Source organism: Ambystoma mexicanum, chromosome 10, assembly GCF_040938575.1.
Source record: "Ambystoma mexicanum isolate Mex_15411 chromosome 10, UKY_AmexF1_1, whole genome shotgun sequence".
Classification (NCBI taxonomy): Eukaryota; Metazoa; Chordata; class Amphibia; order Caudata; family Ambystomatidae; genus Ambystoma; species Ambystoma mexicanum.
In genome coordinates this window covers 1,565,904,632-1,565,931,306 of record NC_090932.1, presented here as the reverse complement: position 1 = coordinate 1,565,931,306, position 26,675 = coordinate 1,565,904,632, and the positions used below count along the sequence as shown (strand labels likewise).

The following is a 26,675-nucleotide window of genomic DNA, read 5'->3' as shown; positions in this document are numbered from 1 at the left end:
GGAGAGAATGAAGGGGACTGTGTGGTATCTGTGAGTGTATTTTGTGTGGGTGAAGTAGTAGGCCTCATGGAATGTGATGAGGTAGGAGAGAATGAAGGGGCAGTGTGGTATCTGTGAGTGCATGGTGTGTGTGTGTGAAGTAGTAGGCCTCATGGAATGTGATGAGGTAGGAGAGAATGAAGGGGATAGTGTGGTGCCTGTGAGTGCATGTTGTGTGTGTGAAGTAGTAGGCCTCATGGAATCTGATGAGGTAGGAGAGAATGAGGGGGAAAGTGTGGTGCCTGTGAGTGCATGTTGTGTGTGTGTGAAGTAGTAGGCCTCATGGAATGTGATGAGGTAGGAGAGAATGAAGGGGATAGAGTGGTATCTGTGAGTGCATGTTGTGTGTGTGAAGTAGTAGGCCTCATGGAATGTGATGAGGTAGGAGAGAATGAAGGGGATAGTGTGGTGCCTGTGAGTGCATGTTGTGTGTGTGAAGTAGTAGGCCTCATGGAATCTGATGAGGTAGGAGAGAATGAGGGGGATAGTGTGGTGCCTGTGAGTGCATGTTGTGTGGGTGAAGTAGTAGGCCTCATGGAATGTGATGAGGTAGGAGACAATGAAGGGGATAGTGTGGTATCTGTGAGTGCATGTTGTGTGTGTGTGAAGTAGTAGGCCTCATGGAATGTGATGAGTTAGGAGAGAATGAAGGGGATAGTGTGGTGCCTGTGAGTGCATGTTGTGTGAGTGAAGTAGTAGGCCTCATGGAATGTGATGAGGTAGGAGAGAATGAAGGGGATAGTGTGGTGCCTGTGAGTGCATGTTGTGTGTGTGAAGTAGTAGGCCTCATGGAATCTGATGAGGTAGGAGAGAATGAAGGGGATAGTGTGGTGCCTGTGAGTGCATGTTGTGTGGGTGAAGTAGTAGGCCTCATGGAATGTGATGAGGTAGGAGAGAATGAGGGGGATAGTGTGGTATCTGTGAGTGTATGTTGTGTGTGTGAAGTAGTAGGCCTCATGGAATCTGATGAGGTAGGAGAGAATGAGGGGGATAGTGTGGTGCCTGTGAGTGCATGTTGTGTGGGTGAAGTAGTAGGCCTCATGGAATGTGATGAGTTAGGAGAGAATGAAGGGGATAGTGTGGTGACTGTGAGTGCATGTTGTGTGAGTGAAGTAGTAGGCCTCATGGAATGTGATGAGGTAGGAGAGAATGAAGGGGATAGTGTGGTGCCTGTGAGTGCATGTTGTGTGTGTGAAGTAGTAGGCCTCATGGAATCTGAGGAGGTAGGAGAGAATGAAGGGGATAGTGTGGTGCCTGTGAGTGCATGTTGTGTGTGTGAAGTAGTAGTCCTCATGGAATGTGATGAGGTAGGAGAGAATGAAGGGGATAGTGTGGTGCCTGTGAGTGTATGTTGTGTGTGTGTGAAGTAGTAGGCCTCATGGAATGTGATGAGGTAGGAGAGAATGAAGGGGACAGTGTGGTATCTGTGAGTGCATGGTGTGTGTGTGTGAAGTAGTATGCCTCATGGAATGTGATGAGGTAGGAGAGAATGAAGGGGATAGTGTGGTATCTGTGAGTGCATGTTGTGTGTGTGTGAAGTAGTAGGCCTCATGGAATGTGATGAGGTAGGAGAGAATGAAGGGGATAGTGTGGTGCCTGTGAGTGCATGTTGTGTGAGTGAAGTAGTAGGCCTCATGGAATGTGATGAGGTAGGAGAGAATGAAGGGGATAGTGTGGTGCCTGTGAGTGCATGTTGTGTGTGTGAAGTAGTAGGCCTCATGGAATCTGATGAGGTAGGAGAGAATGAAGGGGATAGTGTTTTATCTGTGAGTGCATGGTGTGTGTGTGTGAAGTAGTAGGCCTCATGGAATGTGATGAGGTAGGAGAGAATGAAGGGGATAGTGTGGTGCCTGTGAGTGCATTTTGTGTCTGTGAAGTAGTAGGCCTCATGGAATGTGATGAGGTAGGAGAGAATGAAGGGGACAGTGTGGTATCTGTGAGTGCATGGTGTGTGGGTGTGAAGTAGTAGGCCTCATGGAATGTGATGAGGTAGGAGAGATTGAAGGGGATAGTGTGGTGCCTGTGAGTGCATGTTGTGTGTGTGAAGTTCTAGGCCTCATGGAATGTGATGGGGTGGGAGAGAATGAAGGGGACTGTGTGGTATCTGTGAGTGTATGTTGTGTGGGTGAAGTAGTAGGCCTCATGGAATGTGATGAGGTAGGAGAGAATGAAGGGGGCAGTGTGGTATCTGTGAGTGCATGGTGTGTGTGTGTGAAGTAGTAGGCCTCGTGGAATGTGATGAGGTAGGAGAGAATGAAGGGGATAGTGGGGTGCCTGTGAGTGCATGTTGTGTGTGTGAAGTAGTAGGCCTCATGGAATCTGATGAGGTAGGAGAGAATGAGGGGGAAAGTGTGGTGCCTGTGAGTGCATGTTGTGTGTGTGAAGTAGTAGGCCTCATGGAATGTGATGAGGTAGGAGAGAATGAAGGGGGTAGTGTGGTGCCTGTGAGTGCATGTTGTGTGTGTGAAGTAGTAGGCCTCATGGAATCTGATGAGGTAGGAGAGAATGAGGGGGATAGTGTGGTGCCTGTGAGTGCATGTTGTGTGTGTGAAGTAGTAGGCCTCATGGAATGTGATGAGGTAGGAGAGAATGAAGGGGATAGTGTGGTATCTGTGAGTGCATGGTGTGTGTGTGTGAAGTAGTAGGCCTCATGGAATGTGATGAGGTAGGAGAGAATGAAGGGGATAGTGTGGTGCCTGTGAGTGCATGTTGTGTGGGTGAAGTAGTAGGCCTCATGGAATCTGATGAGGTAGGAGAGTGTTAAAGATGGCGTCTCTTGGGCGCTGAGTACCTGGGCTTCCGGTAGTTGTTCTTGGTGAGGTCGCCAGGCTGTCCGACAGGTGATTGAAGAATATGAAACGCGAGAAACCAGCACACCCCTTCCCCTAGAGTCAACAGGGTTAGAGGTGGGCCAGCTCCCAACGCCACAAAAGTGCACCTTCCTGGTTCTTGCAGTGTTGGAGCAGTGTAGCAAGATAGAATTGCGGACGGAATGCTGTGGTGTTTCCAGAGGATGCAAAAAACTGGAGGAGGCAGGCAGGTCTTGGAAGGCAAGGTAGAAGAGCAAGACCGTAGCGGGCACAACAGTAGAACAAGGCTGGAGCAGGCTGGAGCAGGCAAGGACTGAAGGGCAGGCTGGAGCAGGTGAGGACTGAAGGGCAGGCTGGAGCAGGTAAGGACTGAAGGGCAGGCTGGAGCAGGTGAGGACTGAAGGGCAGGCTGGAGCAGGCAAGGACTGAAGGGCAGGCTGGAGCAGGTGAGGACCGAAGGGCAGGCTGGAGCAGGCGAGGACAGGAGAGCAAGCTGGAGCTGGCAAGGACTGGAGCTGAAGCAGCGAGGCTTCAGGAGCGAAGGCACGATCCGTGAAACAAACCGCGTTGAGACGCGGTGAGCTTCAGGATCATGCGCCTTAAATAAGACCGGCAGCACTCGGGAGGCTTGGAACGCAAGTCGTGTTATCCCCGAGTGCTGCCGCGTCCGAAACGAGGCTTGGGAAGCAAGCTTGTGGCTTCCCAAGCGCCTCGAGGACTGCGCATGCGTGAAGACCAAGACGCGGTCTTCCGCGCATGCGCAGGCCCCGGGACACAGAAACCCCGGAAGCGCCGGGTGTCGCGGACAACCGCGGACCCCCCAACCGGTATCGGGGATAACAGCGCCAGGATGGGGCGCGTCGGAACCCATAACTGCGCCCCCTCCGACAGGTAAGTGAGGTGGAGGTGGTGACACTATGCCCCCTCCCAGAAAGCCCAGGAGCCCCAGGTTTCCACGGAAAGCGGCGATAGAAATCACGGATCAGGCGGGGGGCATGCACATAACTGCGTGGTTCCCAAGTTCTATCACAGGCTGGGTAGCCCTTCCAGTCCACCAAATACTGGAGTACCCCTCGCCTGATGCGAGAATTGCAAATTTCCTGTACCTCGAATTCGGGAGACCCCTGGACAACAACAGGTGCGGGACGAGGGGCAGAACGGCCAAACGTGTCCACCACATATGGCTTCAACAGGGAGACGTGAAAAACCGGATGCACCCGCCAAGTTTGAGGCAATTGCAAACGGAAAGCCACAGAAGACAGGCGTTTAGTGATCCTGAAAGGGCCAAAGTATCGGGGAGCCAATTTGGTGGGTAAATTACGAATGGGGAGATGTTTGGAGGACAACCAAACTAGATCCCCAACCTGGAAAGCAGGTTCAGGTGTCCTTCCCTTATCAGCCTGTCACTTCATCCGTGCCTGCACCTCCGCCAAAGTACTGTGAGCCAAGGAGTGTTGATCCTGAATGGAAGTGATGAGCCAATCAGCGGAGGGAACCGTACTAGAAGGTACAGGCACCAATTTAGGATGTAAGCCAGACAAACAGAAAAACGGACTCAGGCCCGTAGCTGAATGAACAGTGTTGTTATAGGAGACCTCAGCAAAAACCAGATGGGACTTCCAGTTAGATTGAGTGGCATTGGCAAAACAGCGAAGATATTGTTCCAGAGTCTGGTTAGTCCTCTCAGTCTGGCCGTTGGTATGAGGATGATAACCAGAACTGAGTGCACGATGGATGCCGAGATGACTGCACAATTGACGCCAGAAAGATGACAGGAATTGAGACCCTCGGTCGGATATGATCTTTTGCGGCAGTCCGTGTAACCTGTATATCTCCAGAAGAAATGCCGATGCCATCTGAGTAGCGGTTGGTATTTTAAGGAACGGAACAAAATGTGCTGCTTTGGAAAAGCAGTCCACAACAACCATAATGCAGGTATATTCTTCAGACGGAGGGAGTTCTACGATGAAATCAACTGCCATGGTGTGCCAAGGGTAAGGAGGAATCTCGGTGGGATGAAGCAACCCTAGGGGCCTCTTCCTAGGAATCTTCACCTGGGCACACACAGGACAACTCTTTACGTAACGTTCAACATCATGGGACCAACCTGGCCACCAGAACTGTCTGGATATTATTTCTCGAGTTGCTCCGATACCACGATGGCCACCAACTCGGGAGTCGTGAAACCCCTGAAGCACAAGAGCTCGAAGAGAGGTTGTGGGAACATATAGCCTGTTCCGGAAGAAAAGTAGTCCATTCTCTTCAGTAACCTGAGGATTCCTCATGAGGCCTTCCCGATCAGGATCGGTAATAGTGTCTTGTAGAATCTTCTGGAGATAGGGTGATAAGGTGTATATGAAATGCTTTGGGGATATAATTGGCTCCTCCCTGTACTGCTTTCTTGCTTCTACCTCCAAGGATCGGGACAAGGCATCGGCCTTTAAATTGCGAGCACTGGGGATGTATGTGATATGGAAGTCATAGTGGGAGAAAAAAAAGGCCCATCGGGCTTGGCGAGAGGTACGGCACTGAAGAGACTTTAAGTACTGCAAATTTCGGTGGTCTGTACGTACTTCCACAGAATGCCGGCCTCCTAGGAGATGATGTCTCCACTCTTCGAATGCAGTTTTTATTGCCAAGAGTTCTTTCTCGATTACTGCATAATTTTGTTCGCTAGGCGTGAGCTTGCGGGAAAAGTATGCCACAGGGTGTTCCACACCGGTTTCTGGTTCCATTTGTAAAAGGACTGCACCCACGGCAAGATCGGAAGCGTCGGCTTCTACTATATATGGCACTTCGTCATTAGGATGACGCAAAATGGGAGCAGTACTAAAGGCTTGTTTCAAGACGTTGAAAGCCTCGGTTGCTTGTGTATTCCAGAAAAAAGGCGTTTTACTGCTAGTTAGTTGAGTTAAGGGAGCCGTGAGTTGAGAAAAATGGGGTATAAATTGCCGATAAAAATTAGCAAACCCCAAAAATCGTTGTAGGGACTTTATATCAGAAGGTTGAGTCCAAACTTGAATGGCTTGTACCTTGGCCGGATCCATGAATATTCCAGTGCCACTGATCACATAGCCCAGGAATTCCATCTTTTTCTGGTGAAAAGAACACTTCTCAACCTTAACGTACAGATGGTTCTGGGACAAACGTCGAAGTACCTCTCGAACGTGTTCAACATGTTGCTCCAGGGAGACAGAAAAAATGAGGATATCATCGAGGTACACCCAAACTGATATCCCGATTAGATCACAAAAAACGCTATCCATAAAACGCTGAAAGACAGCCGGGGCATTGCACAAACCGAATGGCATTACCCGGTATTCGTAATGCCCGAAAGGAGTCTTAAAGGCCGTCTTCCATTCGTCTCCCTCTTTGATTCGTATTAAATGATAAGCGCCTCGTAGATCCAACTTAGTAAACACCTGGGCAGTTCGAAGGGACTCCATGATGCTTCGAATCAAAGGCAATGGATACCTATCTTTTCTTGTAATGTCATTTAATTGACGGTAGTCAATACAGGGTCGTAAGGTTCCTTCCTTCTTCTTCACAAAGAATAGCGGGAATCCAGCTGGTGATTTCGAGGGAGTGATATAACCCTTCCTAATACAGTCTGACAAGTATTCTTGAAGAACTGCCTTCTCAGTAAGGGACAAGGCGTATACCTTCCCATGAGGTATTACTGAACCAGGTACCAATTCGATAGTACAGTCAAATGTTCGATGAGGTGGCAGTGGTATGTCTTCGGGTTCAGAAAATACTGGCTGGAATTCGGCATATTCCTGAGGGACAGACAACAGAGCACAAAGTTCAGGAGAGCCAGTACCCCTCGTGAGGGGTATGGTTGAAATCTCCTTTCCTGACACACCGGCCAAACAGCAATCCTGGAGACAGAGAGCGGAGGTGAAATCCAAAAGGCGTGCTCCCCAATTGATGGTAGGATTATGGTGAAGAAGCCAAGGTAAACCCAAGACCACGGGATAAGAGGGTGATTTGATAACATCCAAGGCGATCTCTTCCCCATGTTCTTTAATCTGCATATGAAGACACATGGTTTGTTGACGGATTGGACCGGAAGATAAAGGGGTTCCATCGATGACCTCGACTGGCAAGACACTTCTCCGGGGTAACAAGGGTATTCCTTGGCTAATTGCAAATGTCTCGTCTATATAGTTCCCAGATGCTCCACAATCTAGTAAGCCCAGCACCTCTGTCTTCTTGTTTAACCATGACAACTTGATCCTCACCACCAGTAAAACACCCGGTTGCATGGGCTGGAATGAAAAGGCGGAACTGGAAAGGACTGAATACGAATCTGGACCTGTCGTTGCCCTTCCAACTGACGACAGGCCAACTAGTTTTCCGGCTTTCTTTGTGGGCGTAAAGGACAAGTACCCAAGAAATGCCCAGCAGCCCCACAGTATAGGCAAAGTCTTAGATTCCGTCTGCGTTTCCGTTCAGCTTCCGAGAACGGACCCCTAACGGCTCCCAACTGCATGGGTTCGGGGCCGGAATCCGAAAGTCCGGAATTTCCAGTTTGAACGTTGGGTGGTCTTGTGAACAGCCGTTCAGCTCGTCGTCTCTCACCCTTCCGTTCCGCCAATCTATGGTCTATTCGCAACACTTGTTCAATCAATTGTTGCAAGGTATCAGGTTCAGGGATGTGTAGCAATTCATCTTTGTACTCCTCTCTTAGACCTCTTCGGAACAAAGTCTTTTGAGTTATCTCAGGCCACTGGGAGTCAGTTGCCAACTGACGGAAACGGCCGATGTAAGCTATAATATCCATAACACCCTGTTTTAGTTCCATCAACTGATTCTGAGCTGCGGAGGCTAGATTTGGTGACTGAAAGACCTCCAGAAATGCCTTTTCAAAAGCTGCAAAGTCATTGAGTATGGGGCTATTGGCAGACACCAATGGAGCGGCCCAGGCCAGGGCGTTTCCAGTCAGATTCCCCAGGATATATCCTATCTTGGCTTTATCAGAATTGAAATGAGAGGCTCTGAACAGGAAATGTATTCTGCAATGGTTGCAAAACTCTGCCACTCGTCTCGGGTCGCCGTCGAACTTGATGGGCGTAGTCTGGGACATAGCCCCTTCTCCTCGGGACGCTACCCCAGAGGCTTGTGACACCATCTGTCTTAGACCAGTGTTCTCTTGACGGAGTGCTGTCATTTCAGCCCGAAGAACACGCATCTCTTCCCGGAGATCTTGAGCCTCGTCCATCTCGAAGTCGGAAGGTAGGCGTCTCAATCTGTTAAAGATGGCGTCTCTTTGGCGCTGAGTACCTGGGCTTCCGGTAGTTGTTCTTGGTGAGGTCGCCAGGCTGTCCGACAGGTGATTGAAGAATATGAAACGCGAGAAACCAGCACACCCCTTCCCCTAGAGTCAACAGGGTTAGAGGTGGGCCAGCTCCCAACGCCACAAAAGTGCACCTTCCTGGTTCTTGCAGTGTTGGAGCAGTGTAGCAAGATAGAATTGCGGACGGAATGCTGTGGTGTTTCCAGAGGATGCAAAAAACTGGAGGAGGCAGGCAGGTCTTGGAAGGCAAGGTAGAAGAGCAAGACCGTAGCGGGCACAACAGTAGAACAAGGCTGGAGCAGGCTGGAGCAGGCAAGGACTGAAGGGCAGGCTGGAGCAGGTGAGGACTGAAGGGCAGGCTGGAGCAGGTAAGGACTGAAGGGCAGGCTGGAGCAGGTGAGGACTGAAGGGCAGGCTGGAGCAGGCAAGGACTGAAGAGCAGGCTGGAGCAGGTGAGGACCGAAGGGCAGGCTGGAGCAGGCGAGGACAGGAGAGCAAGCTGGAGCTGGCAAGGACTGGAGCTGAAGCAGCGAGGCTTCAGGAGCGAAGACACGATCCGTGAAACAAACCGCGTTGAGACGCGGTGAGCTTCAGGATCATGCGCCTTAAATAAGACCGGCAGCACTCGGGAGGCTTCGAACGCAAGCCGTGCTATCCCCGAGTGCTGCCGCGTCCGAAACGAGGCTTGGGAAGCAAGCTTGTGGCTTCCCAAGCGCCTCGAGGACTGCGCATGCGTGAAGACCAAGACGCTGTTTCCGCGCATGCGCAGGCCCCGGGACACAGAAACCCCGGAAGCGCCGGGTGTCGCGGACAACCGCGGACCCCCCAACCGGTATCGGGGATAACAGCGCCAGGATGGGGCGCGTCGGAACCCATAACCGCGCCCCCTCCGACAGGTAAGTGAGGTGGAGGTGGTGACAGAGAGAATGAGGGGGATAGTGTGGTGCCTGTGAGTGCATGTTGTGTGGGTGAAGTAGTAGGCCTCATGGAATGTGATGAGGTAGGAGAGAATGAGGGGGATAGTGTGGTGCCTGTGAGTGAATGTTGTGTGTGTGAAGTAGTAGGCCTCATGGAATGTGATGAGGTAGGAGAGAATGAAGGGGATAGTGTGGAGCCTGTGAGTGCATGTTGTGTGTGTGAAGTAGTAGGCCTCATGGAATGTGATGAGGTAGGAGAGAATGAGGGGGATAGTGTGGTGCCTGTGAGTGCATGTTGTGTGGGTGAAGTAGTAGGCCTCATGGAATGTGATGAGGTAGGAGAGAATGAAGGGGACAGTGTGGTATCTGTGAGTGCATGTTGTGTGGGTGAAGTAGTAGGCCTCATGGAATCTGATGAGGTAGGAGAGAATGAGGGGGATAGTGTGGTGCCTGTGAGTGCATGTTGTGTGTGTGAAGTAGTAGGCCTCATGGGATGTGATGAGGTAGGAGAGAATGAAGGGGATAGTGTGGTATCTGTGAGTGCATGGTGTGTGTGTGTGAAGTAGTAGGCCTCATGGAATGTGATGAGGTAGGAGAGAATGAGGGGGATAGTGTGGTATCTGTGAGTGCATGGTGTGTGTGTGAAGTAGTAGGCCTCATGGAATGTGATGGGGTGGGAGAGAATGAAGGGGACTGTGTGGTATCTGTGAGTGTATGTTGTGTGGGTGAAGTAGTAGGCCTCATGGAATGTGATGAGGAAGGAGAGAATGAAGGGGACTGTGTGGTATCTGTGAGTGTATGTTGTGTGGGTGAAGTAGTAGGCCTCATGGAATGTGAAGGGGTAGGAGAGAATGAAGGGGACCATGAGGTTCCATGGAGGGCAGTTGGCGAACTTGGCGCTCAGACAGGAAGCTGAAAGGGAGCATTGCCCCACTCTCCCACTGCTACCTCTACGCTGTCACTCAAGTGAACTAAAGCATCCTGCTTCTTTTGTACCTATCTGGTATGGTCTGGTTCCTGCTCCATGTTCTTGTAGAAACCCAGACACATCACTTAATACGCGGGTTGCCGCACACCATGACTACAGTAATGGTTTCTAGGCCTTCGGCATGACCAAATCCAGCGTGTTTCCCGTACCCAGAATGCAGCAGCAAAACTAATATGCGGCACCATGTGTCACAAGATATGTCTCCCTTGCATTGGCTTCCTGTTAGAAGAAGACCCCAATTCAAAGCTGCCCATATCAAACACGCAGCCCTGTATGGATCACACCTCTAACTTATGATGTCCGAATGCTCTTTGCACTCACCCTCCAGAAATCAAGGAGCATGACCTTGCACTCAGCCTTCTCATGCTTCGGTGCCATGCCATGCAACTTACTCATGACCACTTTTGCACATGGACAATATCAACTTAAATTCAGAAAAACATTGAAACCCTGGCTTGAAACCCTGGCTTTTCCATGAACAACTCCCTCTCCCCTAACTCGCCTGTATGTTTTCCGCCATCTTCTCTTTGCACTTTGAGGCTTTCTCTGGCATTTAAAATGTTACAAATGTCACAAGAAATGCCAAGATTGGGCCCCATTTCAGTGCTTTACCCGCCCAAGGGCTCATCAAAGACTTCGGCGGAGGAGAGAGGGAAGAGTTCAGGGCATTAGGAAAAACAGAGATGGAGGAAGAAAGTGAAGATTAGAAAAGAAAGGGAGTCTGACTGTCAGAAGTCAAGTACTGCAGCGATAGAGGTAGAAGAGCATTCAGACTCCATGGAAGCAGTTTCACCTCTTGACAGACCCTCCTCGTCGCCTTTCTCTGCTAGAATGGATACCTGCCGATCCGAAAGACATGTACAAAAGGGGAGCCTGGGGGGCACTGCCAAGCACATCCCTCCTTTTTCGGGATCATACCTAAATAAAGAATTAAATAATTTCGAATCCCAAAATACCGAATTTCGAAAGTCCAATTTTATCCTATATACATGTAGGTAAAGTTAAAGAAACGGTGAAGGGGTAATGGTGGAATTGTGGGGGGTCTCCCCCTGCATATTTATGGGATAAAAGGGGTAAACAAGACAAAAGAAATTCAGCATTTCGGGATTCGAAATGTTATTTTCGGATTAATCACATGGATGCCCTTATTTCCTGGGGCACTGAGGGCTTCAGGAGAGGACATCTGCAGTGTCTCTTTCTTTCATGCACCGCAACCGTCCCACTAACTCCTGGCCTCCACAGCGCCGGCGGTTTTTGCAACGGATTTGCAAATGAGGAAGTGGACACCGACGAGCGAGACGGGTAAGGAGAGAGCTGGGATCAGTGGAGGGTGGCTGGACCCAGGTGTTAGGGGGGAGCCATTCCTTGAGGTGATGCTCCTTGAGCTCCTTCTGGGTCAGTCCAGTAAAAGGCATCATATCTTCTAAGCCTTTTTCACGAACAACCACTCAAGATGGGACTTCAGGACATGTGATGATCCGAGGTGCACTTTCAAGCCTGGGTGGGTTCATCTAGGCTTCCAGAGTGCAAGGCCAGAACTTAGGCTGCCTGGGCAACTGTTCCATAGAGGACCTAAGGTTCTCGGCTGGGTGAAGTCCTTGCTCATGTTTAGGAGCATTCAGGACACATGGAGGATGCAGCCTGCAGAACCCTTTTATTTCAGACTTGAGTCTGGCTTTGCAAGTGGGGGGCAGCAAATGGAGAGAGCTACAGGACCCTGGACTATCCCTGGAGGGGGGCGGAGGGGTGGTCCAGTGGCAGGAGGCATGAGGATGACTGACTTTAACAGACATACATCGCCTGAGCTCAAGCTAGCAGCTTCACAGCCCCCTTGCAGCATGGCTGGAGCCCTTTTTCTTCACAGTGATCCAGACAGAACCCCAAATCAGACACCGCCAGACATCCGCTCATCTTGCTCCACGCCTTAGCTCCTTTCCCTTCACAGTGATGCAGACAGAACCCCAAATCAGACGCCACCAGACATCTCATCTTTCTCCATGCCTGAGCTCCTTTCTCTAGGACCTGCTTTGCAATGTACGGGGGCGTCTTCTTCTCTGTTCTGGGAAGGAAAGGGGTGCACGTGTACTGGGCTTTAGCCATGTCGTGGGTGGAGATGCACTTATGTTCACATGTTCCCCATCCTTGGTTTCATCAGGACCACGTGGCTGTGGGAAGAGTGCGTCCTCCCTGATCCGCCGCGCGTACGCAGAAGCTGCATTTCTGGGCATAAAGTGCTGATTCTGTTGCTTTTCAGACAATTATGAATAAGATCTGGTTCGGCTACGATCTGGGGAAGGCCATCTCCACTGGCACCATCTACGTCGATGGATCCAACAAGCTCTATTCTGAAGACGCGCAGAAGGTAAGCACCTGCGCCAACTTGCAGGATGGCATCAAGGGCCTTTCAAAAGCCCATGGTGCTCTGCTTGCAAACATTTCTACCTTGCGTCGCCTACACTCTGCATGTCATGTGCATGTTTTCTTCCACAGATTGCATGCATTGTGCATGTTTCCCTCTGACACTCTGTATGTGCTCTGCATGTGTTCCTCTTACAGACTGCTTGCGTTGCAATGGTCCACCCCTTTCTGAAAAAGCCTGTCTCTGATCCGAACGGACCTGCCAATTTTCCATCGGTCTCTCTCCTCCGGCTCTGCTCGAATGTGTGGTCTCCATTCATATGTTTACCTTCCTGGATTCTTTGCACCTCCATGATCTGCTTCACCCGGGATTTCGAGTTCTCTATCCTACTGAAATGGCTCTCATGGGCCTCACACGCCAACCTCTCTGCTCTTCTATCCGAGATTCCATCACTCTGATTTCCTTTCAACGCTTTCCAAACTTGGCCAGGATCACTAAACACTCAAATCACCTTTCTGATCACCACTTCAAAATATCCAGGTAAGGACCTCTACACATGTCCCTCCCTGTGGGCGGGCCCCACAGCTCTGTGTCCTCTCTCCTCTCTTTCACTCCCTATTAGGGACCCTGCTCTCTCCATTTGCTTTCTCAGATCAACTTTTCGCAGACGACACACAAATCTTCTATTTTCCTTTTCTCGTCACGGAACTCTCCCACACAATTTCCAACAGTCTCTCCAATGCCAGGTACTGGATGGCATCTCATCCCCAGATGCTGAACTCAATTTGAACAGACGTCATGCACCTTTTTTCTCCTCCTGCACCCGCCCTCTTCCCAACCAACTCTCCTTTCCTGACATAGCTCCTTACTGTCAATCAGCTCGCCATCTTGGCACGCTTTGTGATCAGCATCTCAATCTCTCATTCTAAATAAGCCTCCGAGGCCTGCATCAACCTACTGCACCTCAAGGACATCTGTCATCTCCTTCCCTTTGCTACTGCCAGATGCCTCATCCTCGCAAACTCGCCTGCTGCACGCGCCTCCTCTGTGGTCTCTCCGCGTTTGCTCCATTGAACAAGGTTCTCAACTTTGCTGCTTGAACTCTGTTCAATCTCACCTGATTCTCACCCTTCTCGCCTGTCGACCACAGCTGGACTGGCTATCTATGCACAACTGAGCAAAGCTCAAATATTTCCTCTTGCAGTCTGTATTGTCTGTGCATGTTTACCTCTTGCAGTCTGTACTCTCAGTGCATGTTTATCACTTGCAGTCTGTACTCTTTGTGCATGTTTATCTCTTGCAGTCTGTATTTTCTGTGCATGTTTACCCTTTGCAGTCTGTATTCTCTGTGCATGTTTACCTCTTGCAGTCTGTATTTTCTGTGCATGTTTACCTTTTGAAGTCTGTATTCTCTGTGCATGTTTACCTCTTGCAATCTGTACTCTCTGTGATGTTTACCTCTTGCAGTCTGTACTCTCTGTGCATGTTTACCTCTTGCAGTCTGTACTCTCTGTGCATGTTTACCTCTTGCAGTCTGTACTCTCTGTGCATGTTTACCTCTTGCAGTCTGTATTGTCTGTGCATGTTTACCTCTTGCAGTCTGTACTCTCAGTGCATGTTTATCACTTGCAGTCTGTACTCTTTGTGCATGTTTATCTCTTGCAGTCTGTATTTTCTGTGCATGTTTACCTTTTGAAGTCTGTATTCTCTGTGCATGTTTACCTCTTGCAGTCTATATTTTCTGTGCATGTTTACCTTTTGAAGTCTGTATTCTCTGTGCATGTTTACCTCTTGCAATCTGTACTCTCTGTGATGTTTACCTCTTGCAGTCTGTACTCTCTGTGCATGTTTACCTCTTGCAGTCTGTACTCTCTGTGCATGTTTACCTCTTGCAGTCTCTACTCTCTGTGCATGTTTATCACTTGCAGTCTGTATTTCTTGTGTATGTATCTCTGCATTTTAACTCTTGTAGTCTAAGTTCTTCGTGCATGTTTATCTTTTAAAGTCTGTATTCTCTGGGCATGTTTATATCTTGCAGTCTGTATTCTCTGTGTATATTTATCTCTTGCAGTCCGTATTCTCTGTCTATATGTATCTATTGCAGTCTGTATTTTCTGTGCATGTTTATCTTTTAACATCGGTATTCTCTGTTGATGTTTGCCTCTTGCAGTTTGTATTCTCTGTGGATGTTTGCCTCTTGCAGTCTGTATTCTCTGTGCATGTTTGCCTCTTGCAATCTGTATTCTCTGTGGATGTTTGCCTCTTGCAGTCTGTATTCTCTGTGGATGTTTGCCTCTTGCAGTCTGTATTCTCTGTGGATGTTTGCCTCTTGCAGTCTGTATTTTCTGTGGATGCTTACCTCTTGCAGTCTGTATTCTCTGTGCATGTTTACCTCTTGCAGTCTGTATTCTCTGTGGATGTTTGCCTCTTGCAGTCTGTATTCTCTGTGCATGTTTACCTCCTGCAGTCTGTATTTTCTGTGGATGCTTACCTCTTGCTGTCTGTATTTTCTGTGGATGCTTACCTCTTGCATTTTGTATTCTCTGTGCATGTTTACCTCTTGCAGTCTGTATTCTCTGTGGATGTTTGCCTCTTGCAGTCTGTATTCTCTGTGCATGTTTATCACTGGCAGTCTGTATTTATTGTGTATGTCTCTCTGCATTTTACCTCTTGTAGTCTAAGTTCTTCGTGCATGTTTATCTTTTAAAGTCTGTATTCTCTGGACATGTTTATCTCTTGCAGTCTGTATTCTCTGTGTATATTTATCTCTTGCAGTCCGTATTCTCTGTCTATATGTATCTATTGCAGTCTGTATTTTCTGTGCATGTTTATCTTTTAACATCTGTATTCTCTGTTGATGTTTGCCTCTTGCAGTCTGTATTCTCTGTGGATGTTTGCCTCTTGCAGTTTGTATTCTCTGTGGATGTTTGCCTCTTGCAGTCTGTATTCTCTGTGGATGTTTGCCTCTTGCAGTCTGTATTCTCTGTGGATGCTTACCTCTTGCAGTCTGTATTCTCTGTGCATGTTTACCTCTTGCAGTCTGTATTCTCTGTGTATGTTTGCCTCTTGCAGTCTGTATTCTCTGTGCATGTTTACCTCTTGCAGTCTGTATTTTCTGTGGATGCTTACCTCTTGCTGTCTGTATTTTCTGTGGATGCTTACCTCTTGCAGTCTGTATTCTCTGTGCATGTTTACCTCTTGCAGTCTGTATTCTCTGTGGATGTTTGCCTCTTGCAGTCTGTATTCTCTGTGCATGTTTACCTCCTGCAGTCTGTATTTTCTGTGGATGCTTACCTCTTGCTGTCTGTATTTTCTGTGGATGCTTACCTCTTGCATTCTGTATTCTCTGTGCATGTTTACCTCTTGCAGTCTGTATTCTCTGTGGATGTTTGCCTCTTGCAGTCTGTATTCTCTGTGCATGTTTATCACTGGCAGTCTGTATTTATTGTGTATGTCTCTCTGCATTTTACCTCTTGTAGTCTAAGTTCTTCGTGCATGTTTATCTTTTAAAGTCTGTATTCTCTGGACATGTTTATCTCTTGCAGTCTGTATTCTCTGTGTATATTTATCTCTTGCAGTCCGTATTCTCTGTCTATATGTATCTATTGCAGTCTGTATTTTCTGTGCATGTTTATCTTTTAACATCTGTATTCTCTGTTGATGTTTGCCTCTTGCAGTCTGTATTCTCTGTGGATGTTTGCCTCTTGCAGTTTGTATTCTCTGTGGATGTTTGCCTCTTGCAGTCTGTATTCTCTGTGGATGTTTGCCTCTTGCAGTCTGTATTCTCTGTGGATGCTTACCTCTTGCAGTCTGTATTCTCTGTGCATGTTTACCTCTTGCAGTCTGTATTCTCTGTGTATGTTTGCCTCTTGCAGTCTGTATTCTCTGTGCATGTTTACCTCTTGCAGTCTGTATTTTCTGTGGATGCTTACCTCTTGCTGTCTGTATTTTCTGTGGATGCTTACCTCTTGCAGTCTGTATTCTCTGTGCATGTTTACCTCTTGCAGTCTGTATTCTCTGTGGATGTTTGCCTCTTGCAGTCTGTATTCTCTGTGCATGTTTACCTCCTGCAGTCTGTATTTTCTGTGGATGCTTACCTCTTGCTGTCTGTATTTTCTGTGGATGCTTACCTCTTGCATTCTGTATTCTCTGTGCATGTTTACCTCTTGCAGTCTGTATTCTCTGTGGATGTTTGCCTCTTGCAGTCTGTATTCTCTGTGCATGTTTATCACTGGCAGTCTGTATTTATTGTGTATGTCTCTCTGCATTTTACCTCTTGTAGTCTAAGTTCTTCGTGCATGTTTATCTTTTAAAGTCTGTATTCTCTGGACATGTTTATCTCTTGCAGTCTGTATTCTCTGTGTATATTTATCTCTTGCAGTCCGTATTCTCTGTCTATATGTATCTATTGCAGTCTGTATTTTCTGTGCATGTTTATCTTTTAACATCTGTATTCTCTGTTGATGTTTGCCTCTTGCAGTCTGTATTCTCTGTGGATGTTTGCCTCTTGCAGTTTGTATTCTCTGTGGATGTTTGCCTCTTGCAGTCTGTATTCTCTGTGGATGTTTGCCTCTTGCAGTCTGTATTCTCTGTGGATGTTTGCCTCTTGCAGTCTGTATTCTCTGTGGATGTTTGCCTCTTGCAGTCTGTATTCTCTGTGGATGTTTGCCTCTTGCAGTCTGTATTCTCTGTGGATGCTTACCTCTTGCAGTCTGTATTCTCTGTGCATGTTTACCTCTTGCAGTCTGTATTCTCTGTGCATGTTTGCCTCTTGCAGTCTGTATTCTCTGTGCATGTTTACCTCTTGCAGTCTGTATTTTCTGTGGATGCTTACCTCTTGCTGTCTGTATTTTCTGTGGATGCTTACCTCTTGCAGTCTGTATTCTCTGTGCATGTTTACCTCTTGCAGTCTGTATTCTCTGTGGATGTTTGCCTCTTGCAGTCTGTATTCTCTGTGCATGTTTACCTCCTGCAGTCTGTATTTTCTGTGGATGCTTACCTCTTGCTGTCTGTATTTTCTGTGGATGCTTACCTCTTGCATTCTGTATTCTCTGTGCATGTTTACCTCTTGCAGTCTGTATTCTCTGTGGATGTTTGCCTCTTGCAGTCTGTATTCTCTGTGCATGTTTATCACTGGCAGTCTGTATTTATTGTGTATGTCTCTCTGCATTTTACCTCTTGTAGTCTAAGTTCTTCGTGCATGTTTATCTTTTAAAGTCTGTATTCTCTGGACATGTTTATCTCTTGCAGTCTGTATTCTCTGTGTATATTTATCTCTTGCAGTCCGTATTCTCTGTCTATATGTATCTATTGCAGTCTGTATTTTCTGTGCATGTTTATCTTTTAACATCTGTATTCTCTGTTGATGTTTGCCTCTTGCAGTCTGTATTCTCTGTGGATGTTTGCCTCTTGCAGTTTGTATTCTCTGTGGATGTTTGCCTCTTGCAGTCTGTATTCTCTGTGGATGTTTGCCTCTTGCAGTCTGTATTCTCTGTGGATGTTTGCCTCTTGCAGTCTGTATTCTCTGTGGATGTTTGCCTCTTGCAGTCTGTATTTTCTGTGGATGCTTACCTCTTGCAGTCTGTATTCTCTGTGCATGTTTACCTCTTGCAGTCTGTATTCTCTGTGCATGTTTACCTCTTGCAGTCTGTATTCTCTGTGCAAGTTTACCTCTTGCAGTCTGTATTTTCTGTGCTATGCTCTGTGCATATTTACTTCTTGCATTCTGTATTCTCTGTGGGTGTTTACCTCTTGCAGTCTGTATTCTATGTGCATGTTATTTTTAAAAGTCTGTATTCCTGTGCATGTTTACCTCTTGCAGTCTGTATTCTCTGTGCATGTTTACCTCTTGCAGTCTGTATTCTCTGTGCAGGTTTACCTCTTGCAGTCTGTATTCTCTGTGCATGTTTACCTCTTGCTGTCTGTATTCTCAGTCTGTATTCTCTGTGCATGTTTACCTCTTGCTGTCTGTATTCTCTGTGCATGTTTACCTCTTGCAGTCTGTATTCTCTGTGCATGTTTACCTCTTGCTGTCTGTATTCTCAGTCTGTACTCTCTGTGCATGTTTACCTCTTGCTGTCTGTATTCTCTGTGCATGTTATCATGTGTTGTATTAAAGGCAGAGGACCCGAATAAAGCCCAAGGATGTGGCACGAGGTTGAGGTTCACGGGTTGGCAGGTCACTATAGAAACCAGGTTGTTTGGTCTGGATTGGAGCTGGAGTTAGGGCCATCCTATTGTGGCTGGAGAGGTAGAGATTCAGGGCCTGATCATGGATTTGTTTGCACGGTGCAAAGTGACTTTGCACCACTGCTCCACCCTGATTCACGGAACAGTGCAAAGTGTATTTCTGCAGTGCAAAGTCACTTTGCACTGAGCGAAGTATTCCATGAATCAGGCCCTCAGTCTGGTTCAGATGAGGCTGAAGGAGAAACTCTCCACCCATTGTTCCAGTGCGCGAGGATGCGGTTTTAAGTTAGATATATGGTTGGAGAGACCTGCTATACTATGTAAATAGGTCGCTTTCATAAGCTTAGCCTTACACACAATGCTAATCTTGTTGGCTGTTTTAAGCAATTTCCACTCCCAACAAAAAGGTAATATAATCCCAACCCATCCCCCTCCCTGCAATGTACAACCCCCTGCCTTCTACAATAACAGTGCGGTAAACCTCCACACACTCATCTCTCTGCATTTCTTCCTTCAATGACCCCTCCCGCCCCCCCTCGGTCTGCCCAACATTTCCTTCTATGGTCTCACAGTGCCATCTAGTGGATTTTTCTTTAATGTGAATCCTTTTCTACAATTATTTGTACACTTTTCTTGTACCTAACATATATTATTTCAACACATGACCTTTAAAATACCTTTTTTAGGGGGACGGGGCGATTACCCCCTCAGCCCCCCTTCTGTCTACGACCCCTGAAGCCTCCCTTAATCCCTCATATGTTTTCTTTTTAAAACTGTACCTTTTTTTATTTGCTATTATATTTGCAACCTGCAATACTACATTTATGCAGACATTTCGCTATTCTTTGATCTTGTCATTGTTTTTTACCCTTTTTATTATTGTAATTCGTTATTTTTAACCCCTTCCTTTAGTCTCTCTTTATTTTTTTGTGCAAAAGACTCACTGGTTCCTCGCATACCATATTAAAACTCTCCTGGCTGCTTCCATCGCTGAGTCCCCTCTGGCTGCAGCACTCGCCCAACACACCTCATGAAGGGGGCGAACATGTGTTGCCTTGAGGAAGGAAGGACAGCCCAGGGGCAATGCGTTTGTCTTGGAAGCAAAGAGGTTCGAATCCCGATCATGCGCTTAGAAACCACAACACTGGTATTAAGCGTGTTATAAATAAACAATAAAATAAATTGAACCCCGGCTCTCCTTCAAGTAGGGTTGCACACCTTCTGCGTATTGGTGGATTGAAATATTTTAAGCTCCACCCCAGGATCCACCACCACATTTCCATTCCTGCAGCGCCTAAAACTTAGACGCAACTTAACTCATATTGCCTCCACTTGGAAGACGAGACATATCATGAGCTCAACCGAGGGGTCTGCAACCTGCGGCTCTCTGGATGCAGTGGTCTAAGTGAGCGCGAGGGGTTGGGAGCGGTGCGCCTCCACTTTCTTTTATTAAGTTTTACTGTTCGTATACTTTTATTTTTAAAAAGAAACCGTTCTGGAATGGATTCCTTTTAAAATAAAAGTGTAGGAAGAAGTTGAAACTTTCCCTTTCAGTGCACTGCACGGAACGTTCTCTTAAACGGCAGGCACTTGTGTTTGGGGGTTTGTATTGTGCCTGGGAGGGGCGTGGTGATGCGCTGTGTGGGGAGAGGGGGCAGGCCATCAGGGAGCAGTGTTCCACTACTACTTTTCGTATACTTCGACCACTGTCCAGATGTTTTGTATTTCGACTTCCATGGGTCCTTACTGTTGACATTGTTGGCTAGGGCTGATGGGAGTTGTAGTCCAAACACTGTCCATTGCAGTTCAAAGGTGCCATTGCAGTTTACAGGTTCCAATTGTCTTATTCCCTTTGCTACCTACAATCTTCACCCCTGTGTGTGCGGGCTTTAGTGCCAAGGAGATGTTTGTGTCTTATTTCTGCTCCTTTTGCCAGCTCGCTGACTCACGCCCTCTATCTCCACAGGGCAAGTAAAGCTCCCCGCGCCATTTCTACACCCAGTGGCGCTGAGCAAACTGCATGAGTGAAAGTGCTGAATATGTCTTGTATGGCAATTCTACCTCATTTGTGTATAGTAGCAGCCTCTCTGCCGCCCATGTGTTTTGAACGCATCCTTCAACTCTCTTTCTGGATTTTCTTTCCCAGAATGCAGCAGATTTCCACGACGTAAGACAAGGTCTGGAGGCCAAGGGGCATCGGTTCTCAAGCATGTACCACTTCATGAACGTGGTGCAAGCTGTCGCCAAAGAGGGGCGCTGCGTGTACGGAGAATCGGACAAGAGGAAGCTTAGCAGGGCCGCCGGGTATTAAAGCACAGGATATCCCTTCCGGGTCAAGCAAAGGATTATGGGAACAAAGCACCAGCTGACACCACTGGGACAGTATAGTGACGATAAAAAGGAGCTGGCTGTAATGTACGCTGGCTGTCGGTCGCCTCTACATGTCTACAGACTTTCAAGCGATACCCGCGTATTGCAGTGCCTTGAGGCCGAGAAGGAAACTGCGCCTTGGCGAAAGTGAAGCAGAGCAGCCAATGCAGGGGTTTTATTTTTTAATGTATATATCCATCTTCCTCTATAGGAATATATTTTTGTATAAGTAGCACACAGGCTCGTCCTATGGATGGGTTCATTTATTGCCTTCAACATGTGGGAACATTTGTCTCCATTGTGCTTTTTATTGCCCACCCCCGACCCCCATTTTCTATTTTTATAGCAATGGCATATCTATGACAATGCAGGATTAATCTTTTGGTTAAGCATTATGTTGGTTGTATTAGAATATTCCTTTGGTAGTGTTGTGGTGGGTTCTGTCATTTCATCAACAAAAAAATTACTTGGTTGGAATTTAGTTCGGTCGCAGGATTTTTTTTGCTGTTTTTTTTTTACTGCAGACTTTTTAACAAAAAAACTCATTGAATTTATTTTTTTATTTTTGGCAAAGGTTTCCCTCCCCACCCCCAAGTCCCCCACCCCCTTTAATTATTTTGCTATTCTCGAACACCCACACCCCATATATATTTTTTTCTAACCCCCCTCCCCCAAAATACGATGAGTTATTTTCATTAAAAAATCAGCTGTAAAAATCCCAGCGAAAAAACATCTCACGAAGAAAGGACGTGGTACATTACTTCGAATTTTACTTCAATTTCTTTTTGGGGGATCCCCACTCCGCCACCTCCGTCCCCATCACTACCACCCCCAACTCCAACCCCCTTTTACCCTCAACCCACAAATACCCACACAAATTCGAAGTATTCGATGTAATGTACGCAAACTGAATTACAACGACGTCATTTAGTTCGCGATGACAAGGGTAGACGTTTGTGGCAATGCAGTGCACAAGAGTTTCAAATATCTCTAAACAATGAAGGAGGAAACAGATTCTGGTGCAGCACTGACATCTAGCGGCCACCACTAGGATACCAAGGAGACATGAGCTGGGATTTAGGCCAGGCCGTGTTACCCATATATGGTCTCCAGGTGCTCAGTTGGATTAAAGCGATGGGAGATTGGCTAGGTTAGCGTGGACACTGGGAACATGTAAATAGCTTTGATGTTGTGTTGGTGCATGCAGCCCAGACTCAGGCTAACTCCGTATAAAAAACGCTAGTGTTGGAGAGAGAGATAGATTGCTAGACCAGGCGCTCAATGCTCACCTGGTTTGCTCCCTGAGGTTTAACTGGTTCTGCTGAGCACTAACATGTCTTCCTGAGAGCCAGGGTTCCTCTGGGTCTTGAGTGGACACGCAGACACAACCGTTCCTTGAATATTCCGAGACCACAGTGTAACGTCAAAAACAGGTGGCCAAGCCTCGCGCCATGCAACGTTCTGCTGAGGACAATCAGAAGACACAACAACAGGAGTGAAGCTCTTTATGACCTCCCATGGCACCGCCCCCCAGGGGCGGCCTGTCCAATAGGGAGAGTGGGAGGGTGCTTACCTCTCCATGTCTACCAGGGCTGAAGAAGCGGCACAGTGGCGTGCAATGAGGTTGCCCGTTAATGGCTGCTCGGTTCATGCTGCAGGGGCCTTGCTTTGTGCACTGTCCCCTGTTCCTTTCTTCCACAGGGTTAACTTTGTGTAATGTGGACACCTGAAGGTCCAGTGTGGTGTCTGTAGCTCTGTACACAACGCCACTCTCCAGACTGGGCTTCACAGCACAATAGTGTGCTCCACTAGTCCATTGAGCACGAGACTACGCTCCACACCGACCAGAAGAGCACACAACTGTTCTGTACACTCGCCTAAGAGGCGCAACAGTACTCCTCACACATGGATCATAAAACTTGTTTTGCACACTCACCAATAACCCCAATCAAGACCTGCCCACATAGCACAGCACTCTTATCCTTGGGGCACAACTCTGCTGTCTGAGCGTGCCCCCAAAAACATAGCCCCCACCCACTGAACGTAGTCCTTCCATTTGCGCGGACTCGTGCATCACAACTCGAGCCACGCCCACATTCATGACAACCGTATCATCCATATTAGCGCATGGCACCCAACATGCCTGCAGAGTAGTATCCTGCCCTTCACATCCGGCCAAGGAGCCCCTTACTACCCTGCGCATCTATCCACGAGCCACCACCTGTCCTTACCAGACCCGCCCACAAGACAGCGCTTCCCTTCGACGCCGAAGCACCACACCTTACTCTCCACCAATCACACGTCATCCTAACCGTCCCTACACATCTCACCCTTGACTTCTGTCCGCAAGGCAGACCCAGCCAGAGGGCACCAGCCAGCAAGGAGGAGGCGCGGCAGCAAGAAGGCTGGAACAATCTTTTCTGCTATCCTGTGCAGGGTAGCACAATCATTCACGGGCATCCCTGCTTGTCAAATGGTCACCAGTCTTGCCCTTTAACTCCCTCCTTTCCACTTTGAATGAAATTGCTCAATTCTCAATGCTCAGAGCCTTTGTGGATGTACAAGACTGAGCGCTGATCTTCCGCTATCCTGACTGCGGCGTATTGTGATGCGTATCCGGTGATACTGTTGCAGTGAAAATGGCCGCCAGGTGGCGACATTTCTCTAAAAATGCACCCACCAGACAATCAAACACTTTACCCAAATATTCTAGGATTGGAGGTAATAATTTGTAATCACCTACCTGGCGACTTTTTCACAGTGACATTTTCACCCGGAACCTTGTGACGTCAGTGTCTTTCAATCAGAGGGAATCCCTGTTGCGTTTGACAATGTGAAATGTTTTATATACGAGAAAAGCTGCGTCTATCTGCTCTGAGGGATTGCCCCCTACCACCGTTTTCTCTGAGCCCGCCCCCTGTTTGGCTCTATGTGGTGAACCAGGCGGGTGTGGAGGGGGCAATCTCTCAAGTTCCTTGGGGGATAGCCACCCATTTAAGTGGGATAGCAGAGAATGATGGCAAGTTACAAAGAAGGTTCAAACTTAAGCAATGAGACGTCCTGATCATTTCAATGGGCACCACCCCGAAGTGCTTCTCATCTTACGGGCACTCCCTTCAAACAATGGTGTAGATCAGGGGCCCGCAACTGTGGCTCTCCAGATGTTTTGCACTGCAGATCTGGTGATCCCCTATCATTGACTATGCTGGGTGGAGCAGATGGGAGTTGCAGCCGAAAACATCTGGAGAGCTACAGGTTGCAGCCCCCTGGAGTACATGGAAAAAGTGCCCTTCTATGATGTTGCATGAAATGTGTCAATGTGGTGCTAGGCCCTGAACCGGACCACCCACATGTATTTCACTAAACACAATAAAGGCATTTCTCGCAATTCTTTTCCCCGAAAATCTGAGAATAGTTGGCACCAAATTACAGAGGCTGCACGCAGCACTCTTCCTTCTACACTTGTGCCAGTACAGCCGCAAACGAGTGTTGTGTTGCCAGGGCTAAGTTACAGAACAAGTCCAACCTCCCTTGAAAAGAAGCCACAAACAAGCTGACTCCCAGGCAAAACAAATCCCAGAAACTAAAATCAATACCATACAAACACTAAAAACTGATTTATAAAAGGAGATTTCAGAAATACAAAGTGAGCAACAGTCGCTAAATTATTGCTAATTTTTTACCATAAAAAGTCATGCAACAAAAATACTTTATGTCCCAAAGTAAGCAAAGCTAGTTCTCATGACTAATGCACCTGTACAAGAGATTAGTCGAATTGATCTTGATTTTAATCCTGCAATTTTATTGCAATGGTTTTTTAAAAAAGTATTTTTTACCAATATAATTTACCTCCTTCAAATGATCTTTTTGAGCCAGGAATGGTTTAAGTACTGTAACTTAAACCCCATTCCAAGATGCCCTCTGCACTGGCCTTGTTATTATCTAAGTTTTTATTCTGGCACATACGTTGGCACTTTACCACTACATTGCGGAATAAACAGCGCTAAAGCGAGGAGAGGGAAGGTATGTTGAGAAGCAACATTTTTGATTAACATGGTAAATGCCACTGTGTGTCGCAGGAATTTCCTGTGTTACAGACTATGTTCTGTGTGTTCTGCCATAACAACCAATGAGGGGGTGTTTTATTAAATGGCTGGCAATCAGCAGTTAGGATATAGGAATGTCCTCTGTTCCTGGCTGTAACTCACCAGGCCTACTTCTGCCAACATGTCTCTGCGCATGCACAAGTACACATAAGACAACCGCGGCGCCCGCTTCTTGGCAGTCACCCTCCGCCACCAATCAGTGGTTCACGAAGGACGGTGCCCCCAATGGGGGACATGCCCCAGTAATGCATGTCCCTCTCCCTGCAGACTGAGTGACTAGTCTGGCATCCTAATCAAAGTGTCTCTCTCTAGTCACTCATCCTCATTCAGAATCCCTCATCCTAATACAAGTCTCACATCCTTCTCTTGCCTCCCAGTTTTGTTCTGGTACACCCAAGTTTCAAGATCCCAACATTTGAAATATGCCTTAGTGATTGGATGGCTGCTCTCTATGCTGGCCTTCTCATTGGTTGGGAGCTCAGAGCAGCAGCTTGAGAGTCATGCATTGAAATAAGTTAAGAAATAGATGCACATATGGGGCTGTACACAAGCCCCTTACACTACAAGAGACTTTGCAAAACGATAAGCTACAAGCCCAAGGTCACTGATATTAAGAGACTTGGCAGCACTTCGGCGAAGTCTAACTGCGCACGCGCATGTGGCCACGGGGCACACCACGGAAAGACTTCATCACATCCCTGTCCCCCATGCTCACGTACCTTCACACCCCCATTTAGCACTGGGGGTGTAGCTCACACCTCCCCTTGGTTGTGTGGGATCAGCTTGCATCATACGCACCTTTTGGCAAAAAAGAATACAGTTGTCTGGTGGTTAAACCATAGAACTACACTTAGGACGTACAAATAGCCATCGAGTTCCTGTCTATGAGCCGATGCATAAGTATATCTCTGTGAAATATAATGCAATTATGCAGTCATTGTTTATAACACAATCAGTAATGTGATGACTTGTAGTTTGATTTCTTTGTTTTTGAATGAGAACATATTTTTATAAATTGATTTTCTACAACTCTTTGTGTACTGTCATTTTCTGGTGTCCTTTGTTTGGTTTCTCTCCATTGGTTTAGCAAAAGACCAGAAAAGCACCAGCTTGCAGCCACAATGTGTGATTTGCAGATAGGCAGAAGCCCTTTGGGAGATCGGCCAGTCTGGGTCAGAGTGAGGCATGTGCCAGGGTTCTGGGAGATCCTTAATTGCCATCCTTCAGGACTGAGAGTTAGGTCAGACTCCACAAAGGGTCATTCTATGTGGACTCAGTGCTCCATTGTAATTGTAATTGGTTATTTGTAACACGCTTAACACCCAGAGGTTTCTAAGGGTGGACCCGGGGATCGAACCTGTGTTGCTCCGCATCATCTTGTTTCCAAGGCGAGCACGTTGGCGTGACTATCCTGAGCTAGTTCTGATGGGAACTGTAGTTCACCATATCTGGGGATCGGAAGGTGGCAGGGCTCTGCTATTAGGACATCACACATCCTATTAGGGACAGGACAATGCATCACGCATGCTCTCGGCTCTCACCAAACCTCCGGTCCAACTCATGGCAGCCAGCTCAATAAAATCCTATTCTTTGGGACA

General features: G+C 47.5%; 1 protein-coding gene across 1 annotated transcript in view; it reads left to right on the top strand.

Annotated features, from left to right (window-relative positions):
• The window catches only part of GGT5 (gamma-glutamyltransferase 5), a 395,684-nt gene extending 369,578 nt beyond the window's left edge, over window positions 1-26,106 (top strand). Inside the window, exons 11-12 of the mRNA XM_069619874.1 lie at window positions 12,308-12,415; window positions 20,748-26,106. Of these exons, the coding sequence (XP_069475975.1) occupies window positions 12,308-12,415; window positions 20,748-20,912 (273 nt within the window). The 3' untranslated portion in view covers window positions 20,913-26,106. The remainder of the gene's footprint in view (window positions 1-12,307; window positions 12,416-20,747) is intronic.
• The last annotated feature ends 569 nt before the right edge of the window (window positions 26,107-26,675 follow it).